We start from the raw sequence: 25,538 nt of genomic DNA on the forward strand, positions 1-25,538 counted from the left end.
AAAGTCCACTTATTGTGCTTTATGACAATGTTTCGTTCAAATCACTCAAAACTCTGTCACCAGACATCGAATCTATCAAATTCAAATTGGATCAGAAAACCAACTTGAGGTGTTACAAATTTGACATTTTACATTTTCTCAAATCTTGATTGAAAGAGGGTCCAAATTGCATTTGAAGTCGACTTAACGTGTGCATTTGAAGTCGACTTAACGTGTATGCTCATTGGGCGTGAAAAAAAAATTTATTTTTCGAAAAACATAATATTTGTCAACCTATAACTCATCCCGGTCAATTAAAAAAAATGTTTTTTTTTTGACAAAAGAGGAAAAAGAAAAATACATAGATTTAATTTTATTGGCGCCCTTAAATTAATTTTGTAGAGAAATGAGAAACAGAGAACTTTAGAAATAGAAATAGTAGAATATTATAAACGGGACTAATAAAATTGAAACGACATTTAGCATTTCAGAAATTATATACAATGACATACCTCAAGAGATCCAGATTTTACAAAGGAGGATATCTTCGTAATTCAGGCATATACCTCAGGGATTATTTGCAATTTATACTAGAATATATGAACAATTATTTACCGATTAAAATGAATATGATGTTAACAATTATTTACCGACAAAAACCAATGAGATGCTTACAAAAACCAGCAGGCCTACTGTACAGAAACAGGCAACTTGCAAACAAAAAGATCAGAAATCGGTAAACCATAGTTTCACAAACTTGTTAAAACTCCATTGTTGGTGTGCCCACCTCCATTTCTGCAATTAAAGCCAAGTTAAAACAGTAAAATATCTAAAAACTTCTGAACGAGAAAAAGATAGAAGAAAGAAAAAAGAAAAAAGAAAAAAGAAAAAAGAAAAAAGAAAAAAGAAAAAAGGGTAACCTCAATTAAGGGAGCAGCTCTAGATCAAGGGCGAAAGATTCTCATTGCTTTAGATACTTGGATTCGACAGAATGGGCACCTTGAAACTGCTGATGAGCATGTTCGACACAATACATGACCACATGGAATTAATGTGACATCAACTTCATTATTTAAACAGACTCTGCAAGACCATGCTACTTTTGCCGTATCAGCTTCTTTCGCAGCCATGTCAGACTTTTCCTGTTATGTTACGGTGCATTTCAATCAACATTAATTAAACTGTTTCCGTCACTTCTCATCTACTCACAATGTAGCAAAAATTTACAAATACTGAATAGAAGTAATCCAAATTTATAACATAAAAATTTACTTGTGAAAAGTCACAACGTTGTTCATATCTATCTATGCATAATAATACAATAATGTATAACATGTTAAGACAACAAAATATGGACGACGGTTTTGATTGAATGATGCATACATCTTTATTTTGAAGTTGTAAAAATCCGGTCAACTTCAAATGAATTTTTTGAATTATACATCGATTTCATAACTGATCGTAATATTATAATTTAAGGTACAATACACAAAATTTCATAAGAAAAAATAAATTTTCAAAATATTATTTTAAGTAACTCTATATGTACATAATGTTTTGTTAACTATTATGTTAAAATATAAATTATGCACATCTATTGAAGTTCATCAGCTATGTTAGATATGATAATATCTCACTGAAATGAAACTCTACGACACCTTGTTTACTCCAATATTCTGAAACATGACATGATTTTAAATAAGGACTTGTGTCAGATCTAAAGTATAGAAGGCTTACGAAGGAAAAAATAATATATAAGTAAAATTTTCTTGATAAAGAACAATGCTTTTGATTTATTTCGTTTTGAGTGGAAGATATACATTAGAACACACTTAAATTTTAGAAATGAGACAGGTCAGAAAGAAAAACAGTGAATGTGACCCCGGACTAAAAAAAAAAATTTACTAGTTTTATTACATACTTATGACATGAAACAGTAGACCAGGTCATTAAGTTAGATATTTATAAACGGACGGGTTTGTAATATGTTAGATTTTGTGGGATTCGAAGATGTAAAATATTGCAAACCACATAAAGTGAGAATCAAGTGTTGTTCTCGTAAAATCTAAGTAATCTAACTAACTATTCCAGAATCTAATAAATGTATAATCTCATTCACATACGTCACATATGAACCCCAGATGAATGCTAAAAATAATACGGATAATAGTATTATTCTGCACACGATCAAAAGCAATATGACCTTATTCAATTTTAACACCACAAGTGTAACTTCATCACCTACTCAACTTGTATATAGTTAAAGCATTCCAAAATACATGAAAAATTAATTCCCTTTGGGAATACTCAAACATTTCTAAACACATATGATATCTTCCAATTTAAAGATAAATACCTGTTCCAGTAAAAGTGAAGCCTGAGATTCCTTCAGTTGTTCTTCCAGTGTTAATGCTGTCTGCAATAGAGACTGTTTTTCTACGTCGAGATTGATGCCAGCTGAAGAAAGCATTTCATGAACTGCTTGGACCAATTCCGCAGGTGATACTCTGCCGTGGTGAAGGTCTTGCACTGGCTGTGGCTGCCGGTCAAGAGAAAAAAGTTACAACAGATATAGGCAAATATATAGAAATGAAGGACACAATCAGGGTTGATTTCACAATAATTAAACAGGAATTTGTACATGAATTTGAACAGGATGCTTGATTTGAAGGAAATCTGAGTATTTTCACAAAATTTTCATATTCGTTGGACAGATATAGAGTTCGATTCGTCAAATATGTTTGTTCACAGAAAATATCAATTTATATCCCATCCTAACATCGTTTATATCTTTTCTTAGGTTCTCAACTATTATCAAATGAACCCATGTTTACAGCATTCACTATCGCCTTTCCTGAAGTTGCTTGTAGTCCGCAAGACAAGCCAAAGCTTACACGGTTTGTATTTACTAACCAACTACAGTAAAATGCAAGTAGACATTTAAAGAAATAAAAATACTATATTTAAAAAAAAAACTAAGTACAACAATTTGGGAAGATGTGGCAATAAAGGCTTCAGCAGTGAACGACTAAAAAACAGTTAGAAGCCTAATGATCCAATGTTCAGAGATATGCGCAAGATTCAATTTTTTCATAACACTTATCTCCAGTAAGTTAACCAAGAGTGAACCAACCAAGAAAGATTTTCTAATACGGCAATGATACTATTTTTATTAATTTATCTCACATAGTTCACCTCACAACTTTCAAAGTTTATCGAGTACAGTTCACACATCAAATTACACAGCTAAAGAAGTTGAACTGTCAAGTACTTTGCAAGTTAACAAGAATAATACCTGAGAGGGTCTTGACCTTACTGCTTGAGAAGTTTCTGGTGTTCTATTTTCATGCACCATGCTACCTCCCTCTTGTACCGCATCTGATGACTCTGAAGTGCTATATGAAATATTCTTGAATGAGAAAATATTAGAAGAAAGAAGGGACTCAGTAATCCCAGGCGAAGTTTCCAACATAAGTCTGTAGAGTGCTTGTCCAGCTGATGGCTTAACATTTTCTGGAAGTCTACCATACTTCAACCTTTCACCATTTGAAGCTCTCCAAGCTACTATCTCTCCCTTGAAGAATGGTCTTAGAGGATGGAACTGCACTCGGTTAGCATCTTGTGACAGTATCTCTTTGCCTAGAAAAGAGTCAGTTCCAACAGTGTCTCTTGTGTGAGAACAAAGTTTTAGGACATCAAGGAGTGCAGTCTCAGTGTACTCAGGACAAAGAAACAAAGATCCAATTGCTAATGGAATCGGTGAGTCCAGAATCTCACTTATCACAGCAGCAATTACATCAGTAACTGCTATGTATTGTGGTGGCTCAGCGATTAAGACACAAGTTCTTAACTCATCTATGAAGTAAAGGGCCCTATGGCTGGATTTTTCCTCCCACTCTGGGAGAATGGAATTATTGGAAATGAGGGTAATGTTAATTGACTTTGGAAGCAACAAGAAACGAGTGTATATTTTTTTTACAAAATTCAATCTTTCTGCAATAGATTCCAATGATTTCTTGACCTTCTCCAGGACTTGAGTACCAAAACCAAGATTGGTGCTAGTTAGTACTCTCCACACTGCCACTTGAAATGATTCACTCATTAACTTTTGTCTGATGACAGCAAGTGAAAGAGAACCAATACATTCCAAATTGCATAACTCTTCAATGTTTTCCAGTTCCTACAGATAGGTAAATATCCACATCATAAGACGAGAGAAATGCATTTTATATTAAGTTACATAGATAGTTACAATACTTCCATATGTTGATACCTCTTTCACGACATCAGAAAGCTTTCTGATACCAAGGGCCTCGCACACTCTCTGTGGAAGATCTTTGTGAACAAATCTTAGCCTGGAAGTATCAATATGCTTGACTAAATGTGAACCACGAGCATCAATGTATACACATGATTTTGCATGGACGAGCCTGCAGCCGTCATCAGGAACAACTGCTTCAGAATCCCAGTTGGAATCATCTGAAGTGTTGTTCTCATCACAAATGAAATGTAAGATTTCAACTACAGCACGGAACTCATTCGGATTTAAACGCTGATAACCACAAACTCTTTGAAGATCTGAAAGAAGATTCCTTGCATAAGCAACAGATAGTGAATCCTGAAGTCCCAAGGCTCCAAGAATCTTCACAAAAGGGAGATATGCCGAAGGGAGTTCAAATGCAAATGGAGATAGATTTATTGTTAAACGAGCAAAAAGAGAGCTTGCTGTCACCAAACGAGTGCCATTTGCAGCTGGCAAGAAGGCCACTTGTTGCAGCTTTGCGATGTCTGTCAATGCAACAACAATGATTAACTGAACTCAATTAAAAATCAAAATGCAGAAAAGGACATGAAGTTTATAAAAACAATATGTTTTTTACTCAAATTCAAGTGAATAATGCTTAGCAGAACATGGTGACATCTTAGAAATTGTGTAATCAACTGGTATCACTTATCCGGACTGATATCAGTGATGTAACAACACTATGTGTTTGAGCTTCTCTCTTTAATAAACTAATTCAAGTCGGGGAAAAAACCAACAAGTATCGGTGTATCATATGTGGAAACGTTATGTATAGTAGTTTAGTTATACAAAACTCAATAAAATCAGGTCTAACATTCAAATTAAAACCGTAGGTAGTGTTCTTTTATGTTCTGAATGCTGAGAACAATTTTAAATCTGACTATGTGAATCTTGTATTTCTTTTTTTTTTTGTGAATTAATCAAATTTGGGGATCCTATTTTCCTCCATAAATTCTTTTATCATAACAGAGCTTCAGGCTCCATCAAATCAGGTTTCCTAATTGTGGCCTATTTAGAAAATTATACAAAACCTTGGCACGAAACTGTTCAAGGAGCACAAGCTGGTAATGAACATTATTTTCTAGAGACTAAGTGGGAGTTATTAGTCATATCAGAACAGGTAGCACACTTCACCTAAAACGTTGGCAAAGATATTGTCCGAGTGGTCTCAACAAAACATTCTTATTTATGATAGGATCAAATATGTTTGATTCTATGCTACATTAACGAAGATTTAGTCTATATTCTATTCTAGGGTACTTTTAATCAGGGGTTAGGATTTGCTGATGATTGTGATCCTTTTACTTTAATAACCTAGAGTTGTACGTACAGTAATATTCATAAACATCTACCTAGAAGGCACAAAAACTAGTACCTGAAGAAGAGAGGGAGGGCCAGAGTTTGTCGAGATACTTCAACACCTCAAGGGAAGCTTCATCAACCGTCTTGACACCTGATACAGCAGGCCAGTGTGCAAGAGCGTCCTCGCCACCATTTCTTCCAATAACCTGTGGAATATGTGTCACACGTGCCAATTAAAGTGCGTTACAATATTCACAGCAATATCACAATGTAGCTGTCATACCTGAAGGTGCTTGAGTACAGTGGAGAAAGCTGGAGGACTTGACAAATAGAGTGGTCCCCAAGCATAATCAGGGGGTACAACACTCTGTTTCGAAAGAATTGGTGCACAACTCCAAGCAAGAGGCCAATCCTTTATAGTTATAGCTTCAGAGTAAGAACAGAGAACTCTATTCCCACTTCTTTTGCCACCTATGTTTGGAAATCCCTTTTCAGCTGGAACACAAGCAATCTTGCCAAGGAGGTTGCAGAAATTGTTTCCATAAAGTACAGCAAAGTTTGAGAAAATTGATTTGACTAAAGTTTCAGCCAATACCCAAATCTCATAAGATACTTCATTCTGGGAACTCCAAATGTTTATTTCATCAAGAACTTCTACATGCTTAGTACATTCACCTCCAAGATACTCCACTCGCTTAGCGCATTCCAGAATAACATCTGCTTCAGCTGACGTACGGAGACCTGTTTTTCGTAAAATCTGAAGCCATCCATCAGAAATGAATCTCTCTCCGGGGAAATTCTTCCTCACACCAGAAAACACGGAGGCCAATAATGCATCACTGGGATCAAATAGATCTTTTGGTTTGGACAGGTTCTCAGACTGTTCATCAGACGTTTTCACAAAACTAGTATCTTTAAGTGCCTCAACTATAGATGAAACTAATTGAAGATCTTTCCAGTTTGTGTACAGGTATATCAAGATATCCTCCTGCTCAAGCTGAGGTTTATCTTCAAATCTAGGCAATCCATATTTTACAAGGATCTGCTGATCATTCAATTCACAGATTCCAAGTGCTCGAAGTAAAGAACTTTCGGTAGATTCGGCAGAATAAGAAAGACACTGATCATCAGATGGCTTGAGAAATGTCTTTGAAGAGATAATGCACAGATCCTGGCCATCCAATTGGGTATATGTTCCAAGAACTGTTCTATAAATAGGAAGACTACGTAGCACTTCAAGCTCTTCCCTTCCATAACCGGAACTAGATGAGAAATCAGAAGCAAATAAACTGAATAACTCATTTCGGTCTGAATCTGGAAAGACTGTAAGTTGATGAAAATATCCAGCTTGTTTAGCTGCTACAAGCTTGGATGCTACAATTTGCCCTAATGATTGTCCATCGGCTGGCAAACACTTTGATGGAGGAGCACAATCCATGTAATCAAAATCAAAAATAGGAATATTGTATTGATTAAGCAATGAAAATAACCAAGGATATTTTGCTTCGGTAAATTTAAATGACAAGAAGTATGCTTGCAACTCATGGGCCTCAGAAGACAATTCAGATTGACCAACTTCAGATGTACCTACTCCGGAAGTAGCATTAAAAGAACCCAAATCAGTAACGAGGGGTGGGATAAATACAAGATGACTTTCTCTTACACGACATAAGATCGGACGACCAAGAAGAGCAGGAATGAGGGGCCAATCAGAAAACAGACTGGTGTCTTCTGATGAGCCACTGAAGGTCTTCCAGAAAAGTCTAATCCACTCAGGAGAAGGACCTGTTTCACTATCAGAACTTGAAGATTTCTCCCATGAAAACCAAGGAACATTTTTGGACTCAATCACATGATTTGACCAGTGTTCGTGAAAAGCAAATCTCATGTGGCTAGCAAGCAAGCGAAGAGAAAAAGCTTGGAATTTCAAGAATGATTGAATAGAGTGGTTGGAAAAAATATTTTGCAGGACTGGTCTCTCCAGCACTTCTGGATGAATGAACTTTCCTGCTAAAGAAGTAATAAGAGACTGCTCCTCTCTGTTTCCCACCCACACTTCAGTGAAGCCCAATTTGACCAGACTATTTTTTGCAGTTGGACAGGGTAAGCCTTTGATTTCAGTAGATAAATGAAAAAGCTTCTGTTCCTCACCCGTACTGAAACTATAAGGCCCATAACTGCTACTTCCTGTCAACGAGTTCCTATGACCCGAAGAACCTCCTGCCCTCCCTATATCTTCAACAACTCCACGACCAAAATCAAATAGAGCTTTCCCTAAGGTTGTCATCATCTCAACTGCATCTCCTCCAGAGTTGACTGAACTAGGTGGAATAATACCATGCCTAAGGGAATTGGTGCCCGATACAGTAAAGGAACGACTATCTTCTTCTTTGCTTGAAGAGCCAATATCACGATTATTCAAGTCCCTTGGTGTACCAATTTCACTGGAACTAGATGACTCTTGAAGTTGAATATCAGATAAGCAGTATTCAAGAACATCTACATAGGTATGAATTGACCAACTACCTACAGATGGTGAAGTAGACCGAAGAAGGTCTCTGACCATCTTAGGTTTGATTTCCTTTACTGCAACACCCACAGCCTGAATTTCAGTCACCAATTCCCATGGAACCGAAAAAACAGGATAATGTTCCTTGACAAAAGCACAAACAGTGGCAGGTAGCAAGTTCTGACCGACTCCGGATCCAGGCTGTGAAAGAAACATACCATCTGCAGCCTTAACCAAGCTTCCAGAATGTAGACGCCAAACAGGAAGCTCGACAAGGGAAGCATAGAGTGGCCTAATAACTAGTTCGATTAGACATTCCCAATCTGCCTTAAAAGTAGTCATGGAAGCTGTATCGTTTCCATCTATTGGTTGCTTGACCAAGGCATTCTTGCCTGACCTTGGCCAAAATGTGTAAATTTCATCCCCATAAGCACTCAAAATTGCACCAACAGAACGGCTAAATTTTGGTTCAAGAACAGAAGTCAGTGGGTCACTCCGTAACTTTTGCATCTCAAGTACCAATTTAGTATAAGAGTCTCGAACACAAGACATCAGCTCTCTGTTCCAAGCTTCAATCAATTGACTTCCAGCATCAGATTGTAGCTCAAATGCAGCTTCGCTGTCTTGGCATCTGAAAAGGTAGCGACCCTGATTATGGCGCACAAGGAAGGATCCCATCACTGTAATTGGTATATTTATACTGCTTGATAGAGGAAGAGGGGAAATGATGGAGTTTGATGGATGATTATCAGCAGGATGGCCATTTCTCGATATATGTGCAGCAACTCCAGCAACAGGTGTCAGGTTGTATGCAAGATACCGCCTGATTAAATGAAATGTTATTAGTTTAATAGCACAAGTATACCATTAGAGAAGATTAAATCTAAGGACGCATCCATGACATTAGAAATCATCTAGCTCGGTATACTTCTGTAGTCTACGTACATGAGATTGGCAGACACGGATTCATAATCCAGGTAATCAATGCACTTGGATCCCTAAGCTTCTGGCTACTGTTATGCTTCACCAAGTTTGATGATTGACTAAACTATTTTAGGTCAAAGACAACTAATTGATCTTGATGGGGTAACATCTACTTAGTGATCAACACTCCCAGCCAATTTTTACAATATTCCTATTCCCAGATATAATATATATACATTTACTTGAATTAATCATACTAAGACACAAGAGTTCAGAACCCAAGGCTTATTAGACTCAGACATACCACTACTTAGTCGGTAACCAGAGAAATCCAAAACATCACATTTGATTCTTTAAAGAATAACAGAAAATTAGCAATCAACGCATATGAATATGACAATAGGATAATGACTCTTCACATGCAGGCAATGGCACTCTCGTATTTCATCAAAATAAACCCACACAGTGATAACAGATGTATTGAGTTGCACAAACATCTCTACGGCAGACTGAAGGTTATAACCAACAAATAATGTTAAAAGGTATCCTCTTTCTTCCATAGACAGTTAGACCATATATCCCATGAAAGTCAGTTGTTAATAGGTTTTAAAGCTCGTGATCACGTAAAAAGTATGATTTTCTCAGTTCAGCATAACTCAGAGGAATAGTATCAGTAAAAGGAATTGAGGTCCAAGACTCTTAACTTAAGCAGATGGTTAAACATACACACGGAAGCAATCATATCGAATAGCAAATGACTAATTTACTTCCTCAGTTTCTCCCCACGCTCATAAAACCTCATATTTTGCTGTTACATACACATTTTTTTGGTCTTATTTCTTGACATACCTATCAAGTGCCATATTTCTTGTCTGACCAGAACCCATGCTGAGCACAATGAGCCACCGATCAATGAATCTAGCTCCCCTCTTATTCATGTTCAAATCCAAAACATGCAATTTGACTGCAGCAGTAGAGCTGCCAAATATACTTGATAGTTTGAATTTCTTCCACTTATTTTCTGAAAAAGGATTTCTAAGAGCTGCGGACAGAGGATCAATATCAACTGAATAATCAAGGGATGGTTGTGGAATTTCATTCTCCCATGTTGACAAAGATACCTGTGTATGAGAGCATTAATTAGCAACCATCATAAGACTTATATTTTTATTCTCGTTCAGTAAAATGAAGTTCCTTAGAGTAAGTTACGATTCATAGTTTGAATAGATGTAATCTGGTTACTAGGTACAAGTGAAATTACTGATAAATTGTACTCTAATCATTACATAGAAATCATACTTAAATGATTTTTTGATGAAATAAAAATTCTTTATTTCCAATAAAAAAATCCATGAAAGGCAAGTTCTCATTAATTAAGAAATTCCAAATTTCCTTACGTCATATTTTACTATAGACAAATATCAAGTCTTTGAATCAAGTTTCCTATGTGCAGTTGCCATTCCAAAGAAGGGTCTTAGTAAATTCAAATGTGAGATCTCGTGCAATAGAAAGAAAATAAATTCACAAGAGCAACTCTAAGAAGATCATATAAGACAGTACAGGAATTTGAAAGATTTCTAGGAGGATATAGTTACAGAAAATTCTTGACCACATCAAAAATATGAATGCTTCTACAGAAAATGATCCAATTAGTTTGGTTTCTCAGACACATTTTCTGTTAGACTTCAGATTTTTAAATCGTCAGCATATTATTTGAAACACTCTCTTACCATAATTATTACTACAATCTTTACTTTTTACATGCAACTGTGAAATTACCTGCAACACTGACTTCAAAAATAGTATCTTTTCAGAACCATGATCCATGAACTTGTTAAACATCAACATCATCCTTGCCAAACCAAATTCAGCTCCATCCCCAATGAATTCTGATGAAAGAGGCAGGCGTATGACCGTGGAATCAGCTGATGACCATGGCATATTATCATAAATCAGCATTGGGCTAAACTGATCATGGAATCGCTCTGTCAAATTGGTACCTGAGAATAGATGAAGTTAAGAATGGGTACTCTCTATTGGACAACACAAACATAAATAGAGAATAAGACAGTAAAGATGTAGGTTCTTTTCCACAGGCTTTCCGCCTATTTTTTCACTAGCATATCTTAATCGTGATAGAATGGTTAACACCATAACAAGCACCAATAGTTGTTCTAGAGAACCTTGGTTGTGAAAAGGTGAGGTTTCTTGTGCTGGTTACTCAGCATTCCATAAGTCCACATAGGGCGAGCTTTCTTTTTCATCTATAAGTGATATAAATTGTTTATTTAATGGAACTATACTATGCCCTTTGTGTTTCCCTTCCTTCAAAACATAATAATAGCATGGCAGATAATGAAACTTTTATATTAGTGATAACAAAAAAGGATGCTGGAGAAAGATGCATATAATCTAAATCAGAGCAATCAGATAACTGTATATTGGTAATATTAGCTCGTACACATACCATCAAAAGGAAAAGTGCATATTGATTTAGCAAAACAAACAAACTAATATATTTAGTTGTACCAGACAACCAACAAGTTACTACTACTAAAAGGAAACATAGAAAAAATCAATAAAATCATAGAGCATCATTTCCACAAGAACAAATTCTCAAATATGAATTTAGCAGCCCATATGAAGTATGAGAACGAAACCATCAAGAACTCAACTAAAACAGAACAGAAATGACGGGCAGGACAACTTCAATATTGATATGAATTTTTTTTTAAATGTTGAACAGGATGAAAATTTTAAAAATTAAGCACTCTAAAATTTGCAATATACAAGATACACAGTTAAAAGAGGAAGCTACAAAAAAGCCTTCCAGTGTCCAACTAGTATTCTATCTGTATTCTGTCCCAGTTGTATCAATAGAAATCAGAAACCTCCTAGTGATGCATTGCAGTTTATCTGCGTAATATGACTATAACAGCTAATGTAACAATGTATGGTCCTGACCGCAAATTGAAGTTGCTTAAGGAATTCGATAGAATGACGTGACAATCAGGAAGTGATTTTAAGACCTATGATATCATAAAAGGTGGCATATCGTCACAAATAAGAATACGAGGTTTCCAAAAGTCCTGGCCTTTGCAAATACTAATCAAACTATATATATTTTTGCTCAGGTATTTGATGTAAGAATATAAATTTTGAAGAGCCATCTTTATCACATTTAAAAGAATCTTTGAAGTAATTACTGTCATCATTATACCCTCTCCCTAGAGTACAACAGAAAGGGAAGCAGCAATGTGAACAAAGTGATGTTGTTTATTCATCAGTAATTTAAATTGACTTGTGCATATGACCACTTTTAACTTTTACAGGAATGGGTAGAGAGCGAAAGGATCTTGTTACTGCCTAAAACTGAACTCAGAAGTTATCAACAAAATACAAGAAAAATAATAGAAAAACAACAAATAAAGCAATTGGGAAGCACCACACAACTATTTATTTGCCAACATTGTAATATTCATTGGACTTGCCAAAAAAGTCATCTGAACAAAAAAAAACAATTTAAAACACCCAAACGGGTGGGGGGTTAGGCAAACCCCCAACCTAATCAAATAGATGAAACAATAGATAATTTTGATGCAAGAAAACCATGCATGATAGGATATGATGTCTATCCAGGCATACCTTTCAGTTGAAAAACTTTAGCAGACGGTGAGCGCGCTGACGGCGTGGCAATTGCTAACCCCCGAGGATCAAAAATATACAAACAGCCATCAGATATCATTGATGGCAGATCACTGATAGAGAAACAGCTTAGCAATCCCAAGCCATAGCTTAGAGTACGGCCCCTCAGACTCCATGGTGGAAGAAACTGGAGACTACCGACTTCATCTCCATTTAAGCTGGCTCCCTCCAGGATTACCACCAGGGCAGGCCCTTGAAATTCAGCTGCATAGAGTGAAAATCAGTTATAGACGTCGGCACAAGTTAGGTTAAACCCTGTACCAATGATTGCTAGAGCTCATAACGAGAAAACCATAGGTCAAAAATACGAGAACAGCCATAAACTGGATTATCATAGAACCTCAGTAGCTTGCCAGAAACTTGAGAAACTATATTACACAAAGTATAATTCTATTAATATATATAATATAGTTGTGCCAAACAACCCACAATTGATTACCAAGATTGTGCTGCAGGAGAGACTGCCTGGGGTGTTCCCTCTTGTCAAAGATGAGGTGAAGCTTTTTGGCTTTGCAGCAATCAGCCAATTCAAGCAAGTCAAAGAGAAGAAACTCATAGTTGCCATATGATTCCAGTAGCTCGCGTATTTTGTTATAGTCCATGCATGGAAAATCTTTAGTCAATTCTTTACTGACAAAAGAAAGGGATCGAAGTGATTGGATGCCCAATCGGCTAGCCAGGTCATAGCTGATCGAGGAATGCACGAAACGTTTGCCACCAAGGGAATTGGGCTCCATCCATGGTGCATCATTATACACAAGATTCGCTGCACCTATGAGCATTCCAGTAGAATCTGGAATCAAAAGTGTGGTGGGAAGTTCTAGTTCTGACCTATCCAAGTAATTATCTACGATGGCTTCTAGGACACACTGGACAAAATTCAACTGATCACTTGAGAGGGTGCCACCTTTTACATCATTTTGCAACCGTTTTAAAACATCACAATAGTCGGAAATATCAAAATTATGTCTAACGCCCAATGCCAAAAGCAAATCCTGGAATATTGATAGCTCAGATGGTACCACATACATGTAGGGACTAAATTTCACAGGTGAATCAAACGCAAGCACATCTGGAGAGACAAATTCATCTCCAATCCACACCCATTTAACGCCGTCCAAAGAAGATTTAAGATACGGCAAATCATCAGTTTTAACATAATTTTGCAACTGTGAATAGATTAACGGTATTTGCTTTTTCAGTATAGCATCATCATTAAACCTGATATCATTATAGCTGTTGCATAGTCCCAGTAATTGAGAAGACAAGGTATCCACATCTGGAGGATCCATCCAGCCGAGCTTATGTTGTAGGTACTCGGAACAATCACCATCCAGTACATGCAACTTGGATGAAATCATCCACATCTGTGATTTGGGCCTGGTTGTAACTGGTGCTGCTATGTTATGAGCTGAGGCTAACCATGGAAGCCCCTGAACTGGAGGATCAGAATACACAGGACACCAGCTGATAGAACGCAGACCTGACCAAAAGTCTTCTCTCTTCATATCATCTACCAAGTTATTGACTACTGAATGAACGTCCAAAACATTTGAGAGGTCCGCAGAACCATAAACAGACAACTTCTCTTCATCTCCACGAAGAGAACTCTCTGGAGATTCTGTAGTGTCCGCAGACTCTTCCCTCTCTTCAGCATGAAGCAGCTTCACTGATAGTGCATTTAAACATGAAAGCAGTCTCTTTGCAAGTATTAATGCTTCAGAGTCTCTTGATTCATATAACATCGAAACTGACCTGGCACAATCGAGTAAACTCGAAAAACCCAGGGTTTGTTTGAGACCAAGGGTAACTAAAGTTTCCAGAATTTCAGGGGCAGAGAAGTTCTCAGAGGGGAAAAATGCTCCTTGGTGGAAAAGCATTTTCAGTTCAGAAACACGGGGATCATAAAGCCTGTGAATGAGCATATTAGAAGTCGTTAGGTGCTTACCAATAACAGCATGTTTCAAACTTTGTAACTGGATCTACATATAACGACAGTGTATAAGCTGCAAGTAGTGCAGTGCCCTCCCCCCTCTGTCAACAATCTAGGTCGTGATTTTACAATATGTAACAAGTTTTCTCCTGTTCCAGATTACTTTCTATACGGAACCCCTTGGTAAATTCATAAAGCTGTATAAAGACTCACAGTAGGTGTCAAAAAAGGAAGTTCTATAACTCATAAATCCACAATTCAAAATCACAGATGGCTACCAAGCCACCATTTTAGCTTTACCATTTCCAATAAAAAGATAATTCATGCTTGTTTCGCTTCTATTGTCTACGCTGCATACCTCTTTCTTCCTCAAAAATCTTTCATGACGTGGTTATTTGCCCATTACTTAGATAATCGGAAAGTTCAATCGTAAACAACATAAAAACATGCACTTCCAGCAATATAATGTGCAGACCTCTCATGAAATCTGTCTACAGAACTAAGTGCATTTTGCATTTGCATCGCAATTGATAATGATTTATCTGGACAAATATTTTAGTCAGGTGGAATATTTATTGTGTTAATAGCTCTATTAGCACTTAGAATCTTAGTTAAATGTTATATTAGGAGTGATAGTAGCCCATAACTATAAGAGAGATGTTCTCTTTCAGTGATTGTATCATATATATGTATCATTTTTCCTAATGAATGAATATACAAAAAATACTCCATATCTTCCACAATTCATAACCACACCGTGGACATTTACAAATTGATTTGAAACAAGCAGAAAACAAACTCCTTGCAAACCACTTATCATGCTTTAAATAAAAAATTGACCATTAGCAATGCATTTAGGAAACAAACCTCAATGGCTCTGTCCATGCTCCATCTGATGACTGAACAAAAGGTGTTGCAGAGAACACTTCTTTGCAAGTGTTATCCTCCTCAATCAAAAATCTAATATCACGCAAAAGGTCCAAGAGATAACCCTCCTGGAAAATGAACTCTGACATGCGCGAGAGTACATAATCTTTGTAGAAATCCACCCTTGAAGGTTCTCTGATACCTAAATATTTCTCCAGTATTATTCTTTCTTTATCAGAGTCCAATTTGACAAAGTCATCATTTAAAAGATCATCACGTGTATACTCCGGTTTAAGCCATTTGAGAGATCTACTTAAAGACACAAGTTTTCTACTCTTGTATGATTCAAACATCGGAATGTGCTTAATAACATTGACATGAGTGTCGTCCATTAAACCATCAGAGAACCATTTCATTTGAAGAATAAAACTTCTAAGTTCATGCAGTCCTCCATCCGTAGCATCACCAAAGAGCACCTCGATGTCATCTACCTTACCAGTGACTGCTAGCAGTGCATTTAGAACACCAATTGCAGTTGAAGGCTGAACAAAAAGTTTCAGCTGAGCATGTTCAATTGAGATGTCACGCCTCAGTATTAGGCACCCAGCTCTCTGCAACAATGCCAACATGTTTTCACTCCACCCACCATCTATGACGACATTAGAGTTTTCAACAAGCTGTATAAGCTGGTTATTTTCAACTGGCAAAATTGGCCAGTTACAAAACAATGAAAGATCTTCACAAGATGATCGCAGATAGCTCCATAGAAGTTTCATCCATTCCAAACTTGGATGGCCTTGATTATCAGGAATCCATGTAACCTGCTTTGCATTATGCCATTCTGGTGGAATCAGTGTGGCAAGTATATTTTCAAGAAGTTGACATGTCAAAAAAGAGATATTAAAATCTTCGCTTTCAGCTAGAACACACAACTTATCGTAAAGATAGTCAGAAATAGTGCAGTCCACCAGTTGATGTGGAATAGAATCCTTTAGAAGGCTGTAGCCATCCCCCCTTGTAACATAAATTTGTTCAGTCAGCCCCCTTTTGTCTAGTTTTGCAAACACACCACTTGAAAGTGGTAACAAGGGTAACCCGTAGAAACTTTTCGATATGACTGGACATGTAAGATCAAGCAAGCAGTATTCAAGGGTTAAGATCATTGCATTTCTATCTGTATATTCACGTCTCCTCCGAATTAGAAGTGTTCGTAGTAACTGAGGTGTGAGAAAATGCAGGGATGGGCAAATTTCCATAAATTTGTTAACAATCTCCTTTGGAACGCTAGCCACAGGTAAGCCAGCATCGGACAATGCTTTTAAAAGCTCTGATGACTTATCAAAATTGTGATCAGGAAAAATGGCTTGCTTGGTTGAAATCCACTGGCCACCTCGGGCTTCTGTGTAGAGTACAGGAAGACCATTCTCAGAGATAAACTGGTAAAGCTTTCTTACCAGTGAGGTCCAAGGTTCAAAACCTCCTGTTATAGGCCAAAAGGAAAAGAACAAATCACTTGGACCGAATTCCCGTGCAACTGTCTCAATAAGACGAGCGTAAGCTGGGGCAACGACATCTTCAAGGAGGTACATGTTCCAGTCTGAACGCATCTTCCCATCCCCTGCCATGTCATCACCAAACCATATATCCCTCCGGTTTGATGACAACTCAAAATAGCCATTTATATGAACAGGAAGACCAGTACTAATTGGGAGAGGTAAGAAGCAAAAAGCCCGACCCTCAAAAGTAAGTGTGGCTCGAGAAGATGTCTGAAGAATCTGCAGAATTTCAGCAGTATTAGGGAAAGTTTCACTCAAATTTTCCTGAATCCCACCCATTTTTTTCTCAATATCCAAAGAGTTTATAGGTGTAGCTACGCAAGCCCAAGGAACAAACTTGTGAAATTTCTTGTCAAACGTTGTGATTTTTTTCCTGTTGAGACTACCTAAGCATTCAGTAGTTAACCACAAGCTTGACCTACAACCAGAGGGGTTCTGCTCAGACACCAAAAGCTTCTGAGACCTCCATGGAACATCAACACTGATCGACTTGCTCAACCTTTGAAGGAACTGATCTTTGCTCAAACTATCTAGCTCATTCCCATGCATAGAGCTAAAAATTTGATGAAGTGGACCTTTTCCAGCTTCAGGCTCACTAACACAATCCTTGCGAACACGGTGTAGCAACTGCATTTCGCTGTTAAGCCCTTCTTTGACAAAAATGGATATAGTCTTTACATTGCGCAGAAAGAGTAGTGTAGTAGAAACAACCTCAGAAAAGGAAGAAAACAGTGACAGGACATCAGTAGGTGGATACACTTCTTTTTTTATTTGGCTTCTAGAGGCACCATTGGCTGTTCTAAGGGCAAAACGGAAAAGAGTACCAGGAAATGGATGTTGCAGATCACATCCAAAGTGTAGAAATGGAGAAAACTGATCAGGAAATTGTTCCAAAATGTTTCTGCCCACAAATTTGATTCGTAGCCCGGGGTGAGTTGGAGAAGTTCCAGGCAAATGGCAGGCATGAGGATCAAACATGACAATATTTTCTCCAGAAACAAAAGTTGGGACATCGGTAAAGTGATAAACACAATTAAAGCCAAGCCCGAATCTTCCAATTGCAAACGGTTTCTCTAGTTTACTTTCCTGGCCTATGCGGGAAATAGCATAAAGATCTTGTGAACTGAAAACAGAGTCATTGAAACAATACAAAGCCGGGCCTTGCCAATCTCCCATTTCAGGTGACAGAAGAGATGAAGTCCCATAATTAGATTTATCCAGTAAAAAGGTAACATTCGAGGCTCCTGCATCCTCAGCATTTTGTACCATCTCAAAGAGAACTGACGGTCCATCAGCATACATTTCAAGTATATGCCTAAGTCTGGTTGTCAAAGCTTCATGCTGTCCAAATGCTTCAGCAGCTCCAGACAAACTCAAATTCATGGAATCAGCACTCTCTGCAAGCAAAATTCTCCGAAAGGAACGTACCCCAAGCTTTTCAGCTATATCATGAGAAATATTACCATGAACAAATTTGTGAATAGCTTGTTTAGCACCCAATGAAATAGCAGCATTGCCAAATAAGTTGTTAGAACCTTCAGACTCAAGCAACCAGGGAGCATCATTATAGACTAAACTTGTGGCGTTATGTAGTCTGCCTGCTACATCTGGAAGATATATCTTAGTTTGATCTTCAGAAAAGTGAGCATCTGCGAGGTGTTGAGCAATAAATGTAGCAGCATTGATTTCATGAGAATCTAATGGAACATTACCCTTCTTATGGGCCATTTTACGTAATATATTAGCATAATCAGAAGGCCGCAAATATTCCTGAATACCTAGCTCCAAAAATAAGTCACTGAAAGCAGCTAAATCAACAGGTATGACACGAATATAGGGAGCCAAGTGAAGAGGACCAGTAAGGACAACCTCATTTGAGGTGGCAAATCCATCTCCGACCCATATCCACCGAGAACCTTCTAGAACAGCCTTTACAATTTCAATTTCATCCGAACCAAGCAAGGTCATCAAGATGGAATATATCCTTGGCATTGCCAAAGCCAGTTCCTGTCGCAGAATGGGATCGGATATGATCTCATTATTTTTCCCAAGCTCAAGCAGCTGAGCAGCAATTACACTTCCTCCTGGAGGGTTAGACCAACCAAGCTGATAGGACAATGATGATGAGGAGCACTCTCCATCCAGTATCCGCATACTCGCAGAGACAAGCCACATGTCTGAGTATAGCCTCACAAGCTTAGGAGGAGCAACCAACGACGAGACTGTGGGCCATGGTAATGATGTGTGTGGCGGATATATAAGGACAGGGCACCATGAAATCAGCCTGAGCTCATTCCAGAACTTCTCTATGTCTGATTTGGTATGACGGGATTTAAATGCATTTGTAGCTCTGAAGAACAACCTATTCACTGTTCTTTGATCATCCACTGGAGGATCAGGTAGCCACTTTAATGCATTCACTTCAAGATATGAAAGAAGTACCTTCCCTCTTGAATGAGCTTTTTCCGGATTTTTATGCATTAAGAGTTCCACAGAACGAGCACTTTGAATGACTGCATCAACAGAGGCAGTTGTTTTGAGACCCAGCCCTTGTAACATGTCTAAGACACCTGATTCTTGGAAAATCCCAGAAGGAAAACTATCACAATCTTCCAGTAAAGCATACAATTCTTCATTTCTTGGATCAAATAACACTGCAGGGCTTTTCAGATTGCCACTAACAGTGGGGACAAATTCCAAATTTCTTAAGCTTTCCCTGAAGGATGCATCCTCTACACATAACTGTGGTAGCTCTTGAAGAACAGAAAGCATGACCCTGTTGCGAACATCACTTTCCAGCTGCTTTAGCCTATTCAAGACATGCAACTTATAAAACTGTGGCTTTCTCATCCGTTCGATACCATAGTATCTCATTAGCAACTCTTCTTCAGTGTTTGACAAATTACATATGAATTCACCAGAAAACAAGCATTCTGGGCAGTCAAATGGGGGTAAGAACTTACGGGGGTTTACTAAATCAGAATAGTTGAGATTTGCAACAGATTCTCCACCATACACTCTATAAATTGGAAGCCACTTGCTATTCTGTATGAGAGGATCATCCGTTTTCTTTCCAACAAACCATGTAGGATTCAGAAGAAATTGACGAAGCTCATCTCTCTCATTTGCTTCCAGACACTGAAGAAGCTGAGTAATAGTATCATTAGAAAATACATCATAGATTGAATATAGAACGCCTGCAGCATCAGCATCATGCACATAATTAATCAGATGAGGGTGTTCGATGCAATAATTGGTGTTCAGTATCTTGCATCCTATCTTAACAAGGACATGTTGCATTTTCTCAGACAATTTTTCCATATTCAGAAACTTTTTCTGCATACAAGGCTTGTACAGATGCCCAGTTACCGATGGTATTATAGGCCAATCTCCAAAGAGAGATAAATCTTGACATTGCTCCCCAAGGTAACGCCAAAAAAGAGAAAACCAAGAAGAAGTAGGATGAGCAGAATTGGAATCTGGATTCCACGACACCTTCGTCTTATATTTCCAATCTGCAGGAAAAAATTCTGAAAATGATTGAAGGAACTCATTTACACTAAATACAACCAGGTTTGCCCCCGAGACATTTGCTATGGATGTTAGTCTGCAGAGGAGCTCCGCAGGAATGCTCCTATCAATTAGTCTATCAACAATTTGTTGAACCAACATATATTCCAACTCATTGCAAATAAAATAAGCGGTCCCTTCAGATGATTTGGATAACGATCCAAAATTACCATTTGCTAATGGAAGCAATGGAAGGTGTGATGCATGAATACCAACCTCTGTATCAATCAAGTCCTCAATGCAATACTCCAACAGCATAAACTTGTGGGATCTGCTAATTGCACTTAAATCTTTGCAACCCCTCAAATAATGACGTACTGAATCAGGAGTAACAACTTTTTGATGCCCGATAAATTTGCAGCTTAAGATCATATCATATAAGTCGCCTGGCAAAGAAACAATAGGCATTCCCAACTTGACAAGAACATTGCCGATTTCCTTGCTTCCGGAAATCTCCGTGGGATGAAGAAACGCTTCCTTAGGTGAAACCCACTTTCCACCATCAACATCCGAATATAAAACAGGAGACTCCCAGATGTTTCTGTAAAAATGCCCAACTAACAAATTCCAAGGTTCTTCAAATGAACCGACAGGCCACAAAGAATAATAGTTTTTTGTGGAACATTGGAGTTGCCGCATGTCGAGCAGTAACTTGACAAAACTAGGTGCAACAACATATTCCAATAGAAGACTGTTCCAGAGAGAACGAATCTTTCCGGATCTGTCCATGTCATCACCATACCAAATCCCACGACGATTTGAAGAAACCTCAAAGAATCCATTAATTTGAACACGCAACCCAGTTTTCACAGGCAACGGGAGAAAACAGAATGCCCTTCCAATCTTCAGATCTTCGTCCTGTTGTGATTCACATGAAAATTGTATTGCATAAGTATACAAAAGAGTGCAACAGTTAAGATGAGAGCTTTCACTTTTATTATATGCAGTAATCAACTGCAACTAGTGAAGTTGTTAGATTACAAAGAAAAGAAAGCAAATTTCAACTATGGTACTTTTTCATCTGCTAAACCTATCACAAATACGACTAGAGTGGAGCAATACCAAAATTATGTGTCTTTGACATTGAAGGATGAGTAGATGCACTACTACCGGACCCACTATGCACAACCATCTAAATAATACAAATTATCTATAGGAACTTTATTTTTGTAGGCAGCAACATAGAATTAGTAGGTGATGATAAAAATGCACCCCCACCACATATCACCACTTCAGAAAAATATAAGACACTTCACAGAACTAAAATCTAAAATTTTACACTTTGGGACTCGGACGAAGAAAGAAGCATTAAAATCCCCGCATACATGACGAAATAAATTCAAGATATCCAGCAAATGTTGACACTGCTCAAAACAAGTAACACCATTAGCGATATATGTTATTACTAGAAGTTGAGTGCTACTAGTATACAAAAATGTATATGAATCCCAAATGCAAGATTACACACACATATGCATACTGTAAATGTTCAAATGGAAAGATAAATATAAATAGCAGGAGAGAATGAAGGCATGCGGACTAGAAAAATAGCACCCTACAACTACTGTAAGTGAAGGGAATTACATTAACTGAATCATCTGATATGCACGCTGCAACGGATGCCCAGGGCAACAGATGCATGTCATAATCCTTTGTTGCCATTGCTGCAAAAGCACCAATTCTACTGGATGGTGAAGCCATCATTTGCACCACATGGAACTTATGCTTTCTTATTTGTGAAACATTCCCTATTGCAGCCTCACTCAAGAAATCCAGTGAAAATGAGTCCATCTCACAATCAGAAGAAGATTTCAACTTCGCGAGTCTATGAACTGCCTGGCGATGCCACAATACATCGCTACTTGACGAATTAATAGAGCAGGCGTACATCTTCCTTGGCTCAGACATCCCTAAATCCCAGATATACATTTCTATAGATAACACGCTTTTAAGAAAAAGCAGCAATAGAATTCCTTCCTCATAAAGCTGAACAAACATGGAGGATATATCATCTTCAAGGTAAGCTTGCTTTGAGAGTTTACTATTTGCAGCCTGATCTGTATTCCTCAAAGGAAAACGAAATAAAGTTCCTTGGAAAGGACTTTTCATGTCACAACCGAAGGCACAATATGGTAAAAATTGATCTTTATACAGTGAGATGGCAGAGGAACTAACGTACTCTATCCGCTTTCCAGGATTAGTAGTGGAGACATTGGGAAGATAAACACCCTGTGGATCAAATATAACAGCATGTTTGCCGCTCACAAAAGAAGGCAAGTCGGTTAAATGGTATACCGAGTTGAAGCCCACCCTAGAAAAATGAGAATTAGAGATATATCCATTTCACAGGAGAAACATAAGTAACAAACTGAAGCTCCAAAGATACCACACAACTTTTAAAAAGCATATTATTCACACATCAAGGATCAGCATAACTCAAAGTAGGACTTCCATGTATTGCCTATTGCACCAAATCATGAATACGCTCATGCAACTTGACAAATTACACCGCCAATCTTTTAACACAGAAATTGAATGCCTAAATTAAAATATGGGAAAGGCAATAGCAACATCGATTCATGACATGCACACGGTAACCAACAAATGTAACTAAATAATTCATTAACATTTTTTACTTCAAAACATTGGAATTGACCACAATCATATGGCAATGAAACGAAAACAAATTATAAAGTTATATCCAGCTATAAAAAAGGTGAATTTGGCAACTTTCAGCTATATAAAGGTTTAAAATGCAGCTTGGTGCAACTCTTCCCTATTTTCAAGCTCAGTATCTTTAATTCTACTTGCACAGAGAGATAAGAAATGAACCTGAATCACAGATGGACTACAATTTAATATGTATAGTATATGCGGAGCCAACTTTAAAGGCTTTACAGAGTAAAGTAAGACTGGCTAACAATTATTCTAGTATTAAACATTAGCCTCACAATTTTGTTAGGTATTCAACATTCAAATGTGAGGGAAGGAGGACATACTATGCAAAATTTATCTGACTGAAGAATGAGAAAAATGTAAAAGGGAAATTGAGATTTCATCACAATGGCATCTTTTATAATCACGGAGTGATGACTGTCATTGAGACTTGCTTCAGGGTTCTTCTATCCAACAGATGTGAATTGCGAGGTTCAAAGAGGTTGCATGGGATTATAACTATGCACTTAATATAGTAGAATATTACATCAAACTGTATTAATGATAGATTTGGTTGGACAGAGGCAACAGTAACTTGATATGTAGAATTTTTCACCTTCCTAGTGTATAACAGACTTAAAACTCATATAAGGTATAGTTTCATTGTGTTTTTCAATCATATATTTGTTTATTGTGATTACTAGCAAACTTGTCGTGCCATGTAAAATATCTTTCTTTTCTGGTTAAGAAATAAAGTGATAATTAAAGTAATTTGAAATCGAAATGGAAAATAATTTTGCCTTTTAGACAAGGAAAAAAGTCTAGCAGGTCTTTATCATTTTTTTTCTTTTGTTGTCATTGCCGAGCAAAATTTCATTTATTTTGTTTATTTTATTCTTTTGTTCTCATTAGCAAACAAAATTAGAGAAAGTGGTTCACCAAAGAATCATTTTCATCACAAATTTTCTCAGAATCCAAACATACTTGGAATCTTAGAATCCACGATCGAATCAAAGCCTAAGATTTACCCGAAATATTTATCGAAACTTCAGTCTACTAAGTCTCTGTTTCATTCATTAAATGCATGACTAAATTGATTGATTATAGCTGTTTCTCTTTATCTCCCTTGAGAAAGAAATTTCATATTGAATTAAAGAAAATAATTGAGCAAATGAACCAGACAAAATGATATACATATATATAGGAAAAACATTTATGATAAACCCAAGTTCACATGCAAAATTGATCAAGTTTAGGGGCAGATTTTATGTCAAAGGGCAAGCAAAATTCAGAATAATACTTGTAGTTGTTACGTTAATTTAGCTCGTTGTTTAGCTCATATTTCCATGTTCTGCCTTTCAATCCCTCTAGTGATTGATCGACGTTCTCTAAGCAACGAAGCACCAATATTTTGAATTATCTTATGATTCATAGCAAAGCAATCAGGGTTAGCAATTAGAAACCGCACAAACGGTTGGTGCAAATGAATGCTTTCACATATTGATGAATTTATCAAGGCACCACACCACATACACATTAACAGCTTCTAACAAATTTCAAAAAAAACAAAGAAAGAGGTATTAGTTACCCAAAGCGGCCAGTTTTCCAAGCATCGGCATGTTTAGAGCTGCCACCAATCCGAGAAATACTGACGAAATCCTGTTCAGAGAAAACGGCGTCGTTATAGGCAAGTAGGGCAGGTCCCTGCCACGAGGCGAGGCTATCGGAGAGGAGAGAGTCGACGCCGTGAGTCCTCCGATCAAGGCAGAGGCGGACGGTGGTGGCACCGGCATCGTCGGCGTTCTGGATGAGCTCCTTGAGAACGGTAGTGCCCTCCGGGTAATTCAACAGAATCTCTCTGATCCTACGAGTTAAATCGACCTTCTGACCGAAATCTTCGAGAAGAATCGGCGCTTCCATTTTACGCCGGCGATCAGAGTCTAGGTTCTCTCTCAGTCAGGCATTATTTTACCCAAACGACGGCGGTTAGTCAAAGGGGCCAATATTGTGAACTGAAGGAAGAGTTGTTTCTTATTATTATTAATAAAAATAAAAGGGAAGCGTATAAATTTTTCAGTCCATGGGCCAAGATTGTCAACTTAAATAAGAATCGTGATAACCTTTGAATCATACCAAAATAATATTGATTTCACACATTCAAATATTTTCCAGATAATATAATGTTATCTTTTATTTACTTATGGTTCAGTATGCCACATCATAATTACATGTTAC

General features: G+C 37.5%; 1 protein-coding gene across 1 annotated transcript; it reads right to left on the reverse strand.

Moving 5' to 3' along the window:
• Positions 1-464: 464 nt before the first annotated feature.
• LOC105969285 (Zinc finger, C3HC4 type (RING finger) family protein) lies at positions 465-25,406 on the reverse strand. The gene is made up of 14 exons (XM_012994031.2): positions 24,892-25,406; positions 22,233-22,959; positions 15,523-21,506; positions 13,162-14,633; positions 12,663-12,926; positions 10,797-11,017; positions 9,867-10,138; positions 5,868-8,916; positions 5,658-5,790; positions 4,253-4,767; positions 3,275-4,159; positions 2,336-2,518; positions 900-1,121; positions 465-774 (listed from the first exon to the last, which is right to left on the reverse strand). Exons 1-13 carry the CDS (start codon positions 25,221-25,223, stop codon positions 924-926), a joined length of 14,235 nt encoding a protein of 4,744 aa, XP_012849485.2. The 5' UTR covers positions 25,224-25,406; the 3' UTR covers positions 465-774; positions 900-923.
• Between the last annotated feature and the right edge of the window lie 132 nt (positions 25,407-25,538).

The sequence above is a fragment of the Erythranthe guttata genome, chromosome 10 (assembly GCF_056151865.1).
Source record: "Erythranthe guttata isolate IM_541 chromosome 10, IM_541, whole genome shotgun sequence".
NCBI classification, from domain to species: domain Eukaryota; kingdom Viridiplantae; phylum Streptophyta; class Magnoliopsida; order Lamiales; family Phrymaceae; genus Erythranthe; species Erythranthe guttata.

What these genes read in the sequence shown, in the direction of transcription:
- LOC105969285 (XM_012994031.2), bottom strand. Translation starts at nt 25,223, where the DNA reads ATGGAAGCGCCGATTCTTCTCGAAGATTTCGGTCAGAAGGTCGATTTA. An exon ending in GCATGGACAGAGCCATTGAG is followed by an intron (nt 14,634 to 15,522) that starts GTTTGTTTCCTA and finishes GCTCATTCACAG; the next exon opens with GCTTTATGATCCCCGTGTTT. An exon ending in TAAGGTCAAGACCCTCTCAG is followed by an intron (nt 2,519 to 3,274) that starts GTATTATTCTTG and finishes CTTGACCGGCAG; the next exon opens with CCACAGCCAGTGCAAGACCT.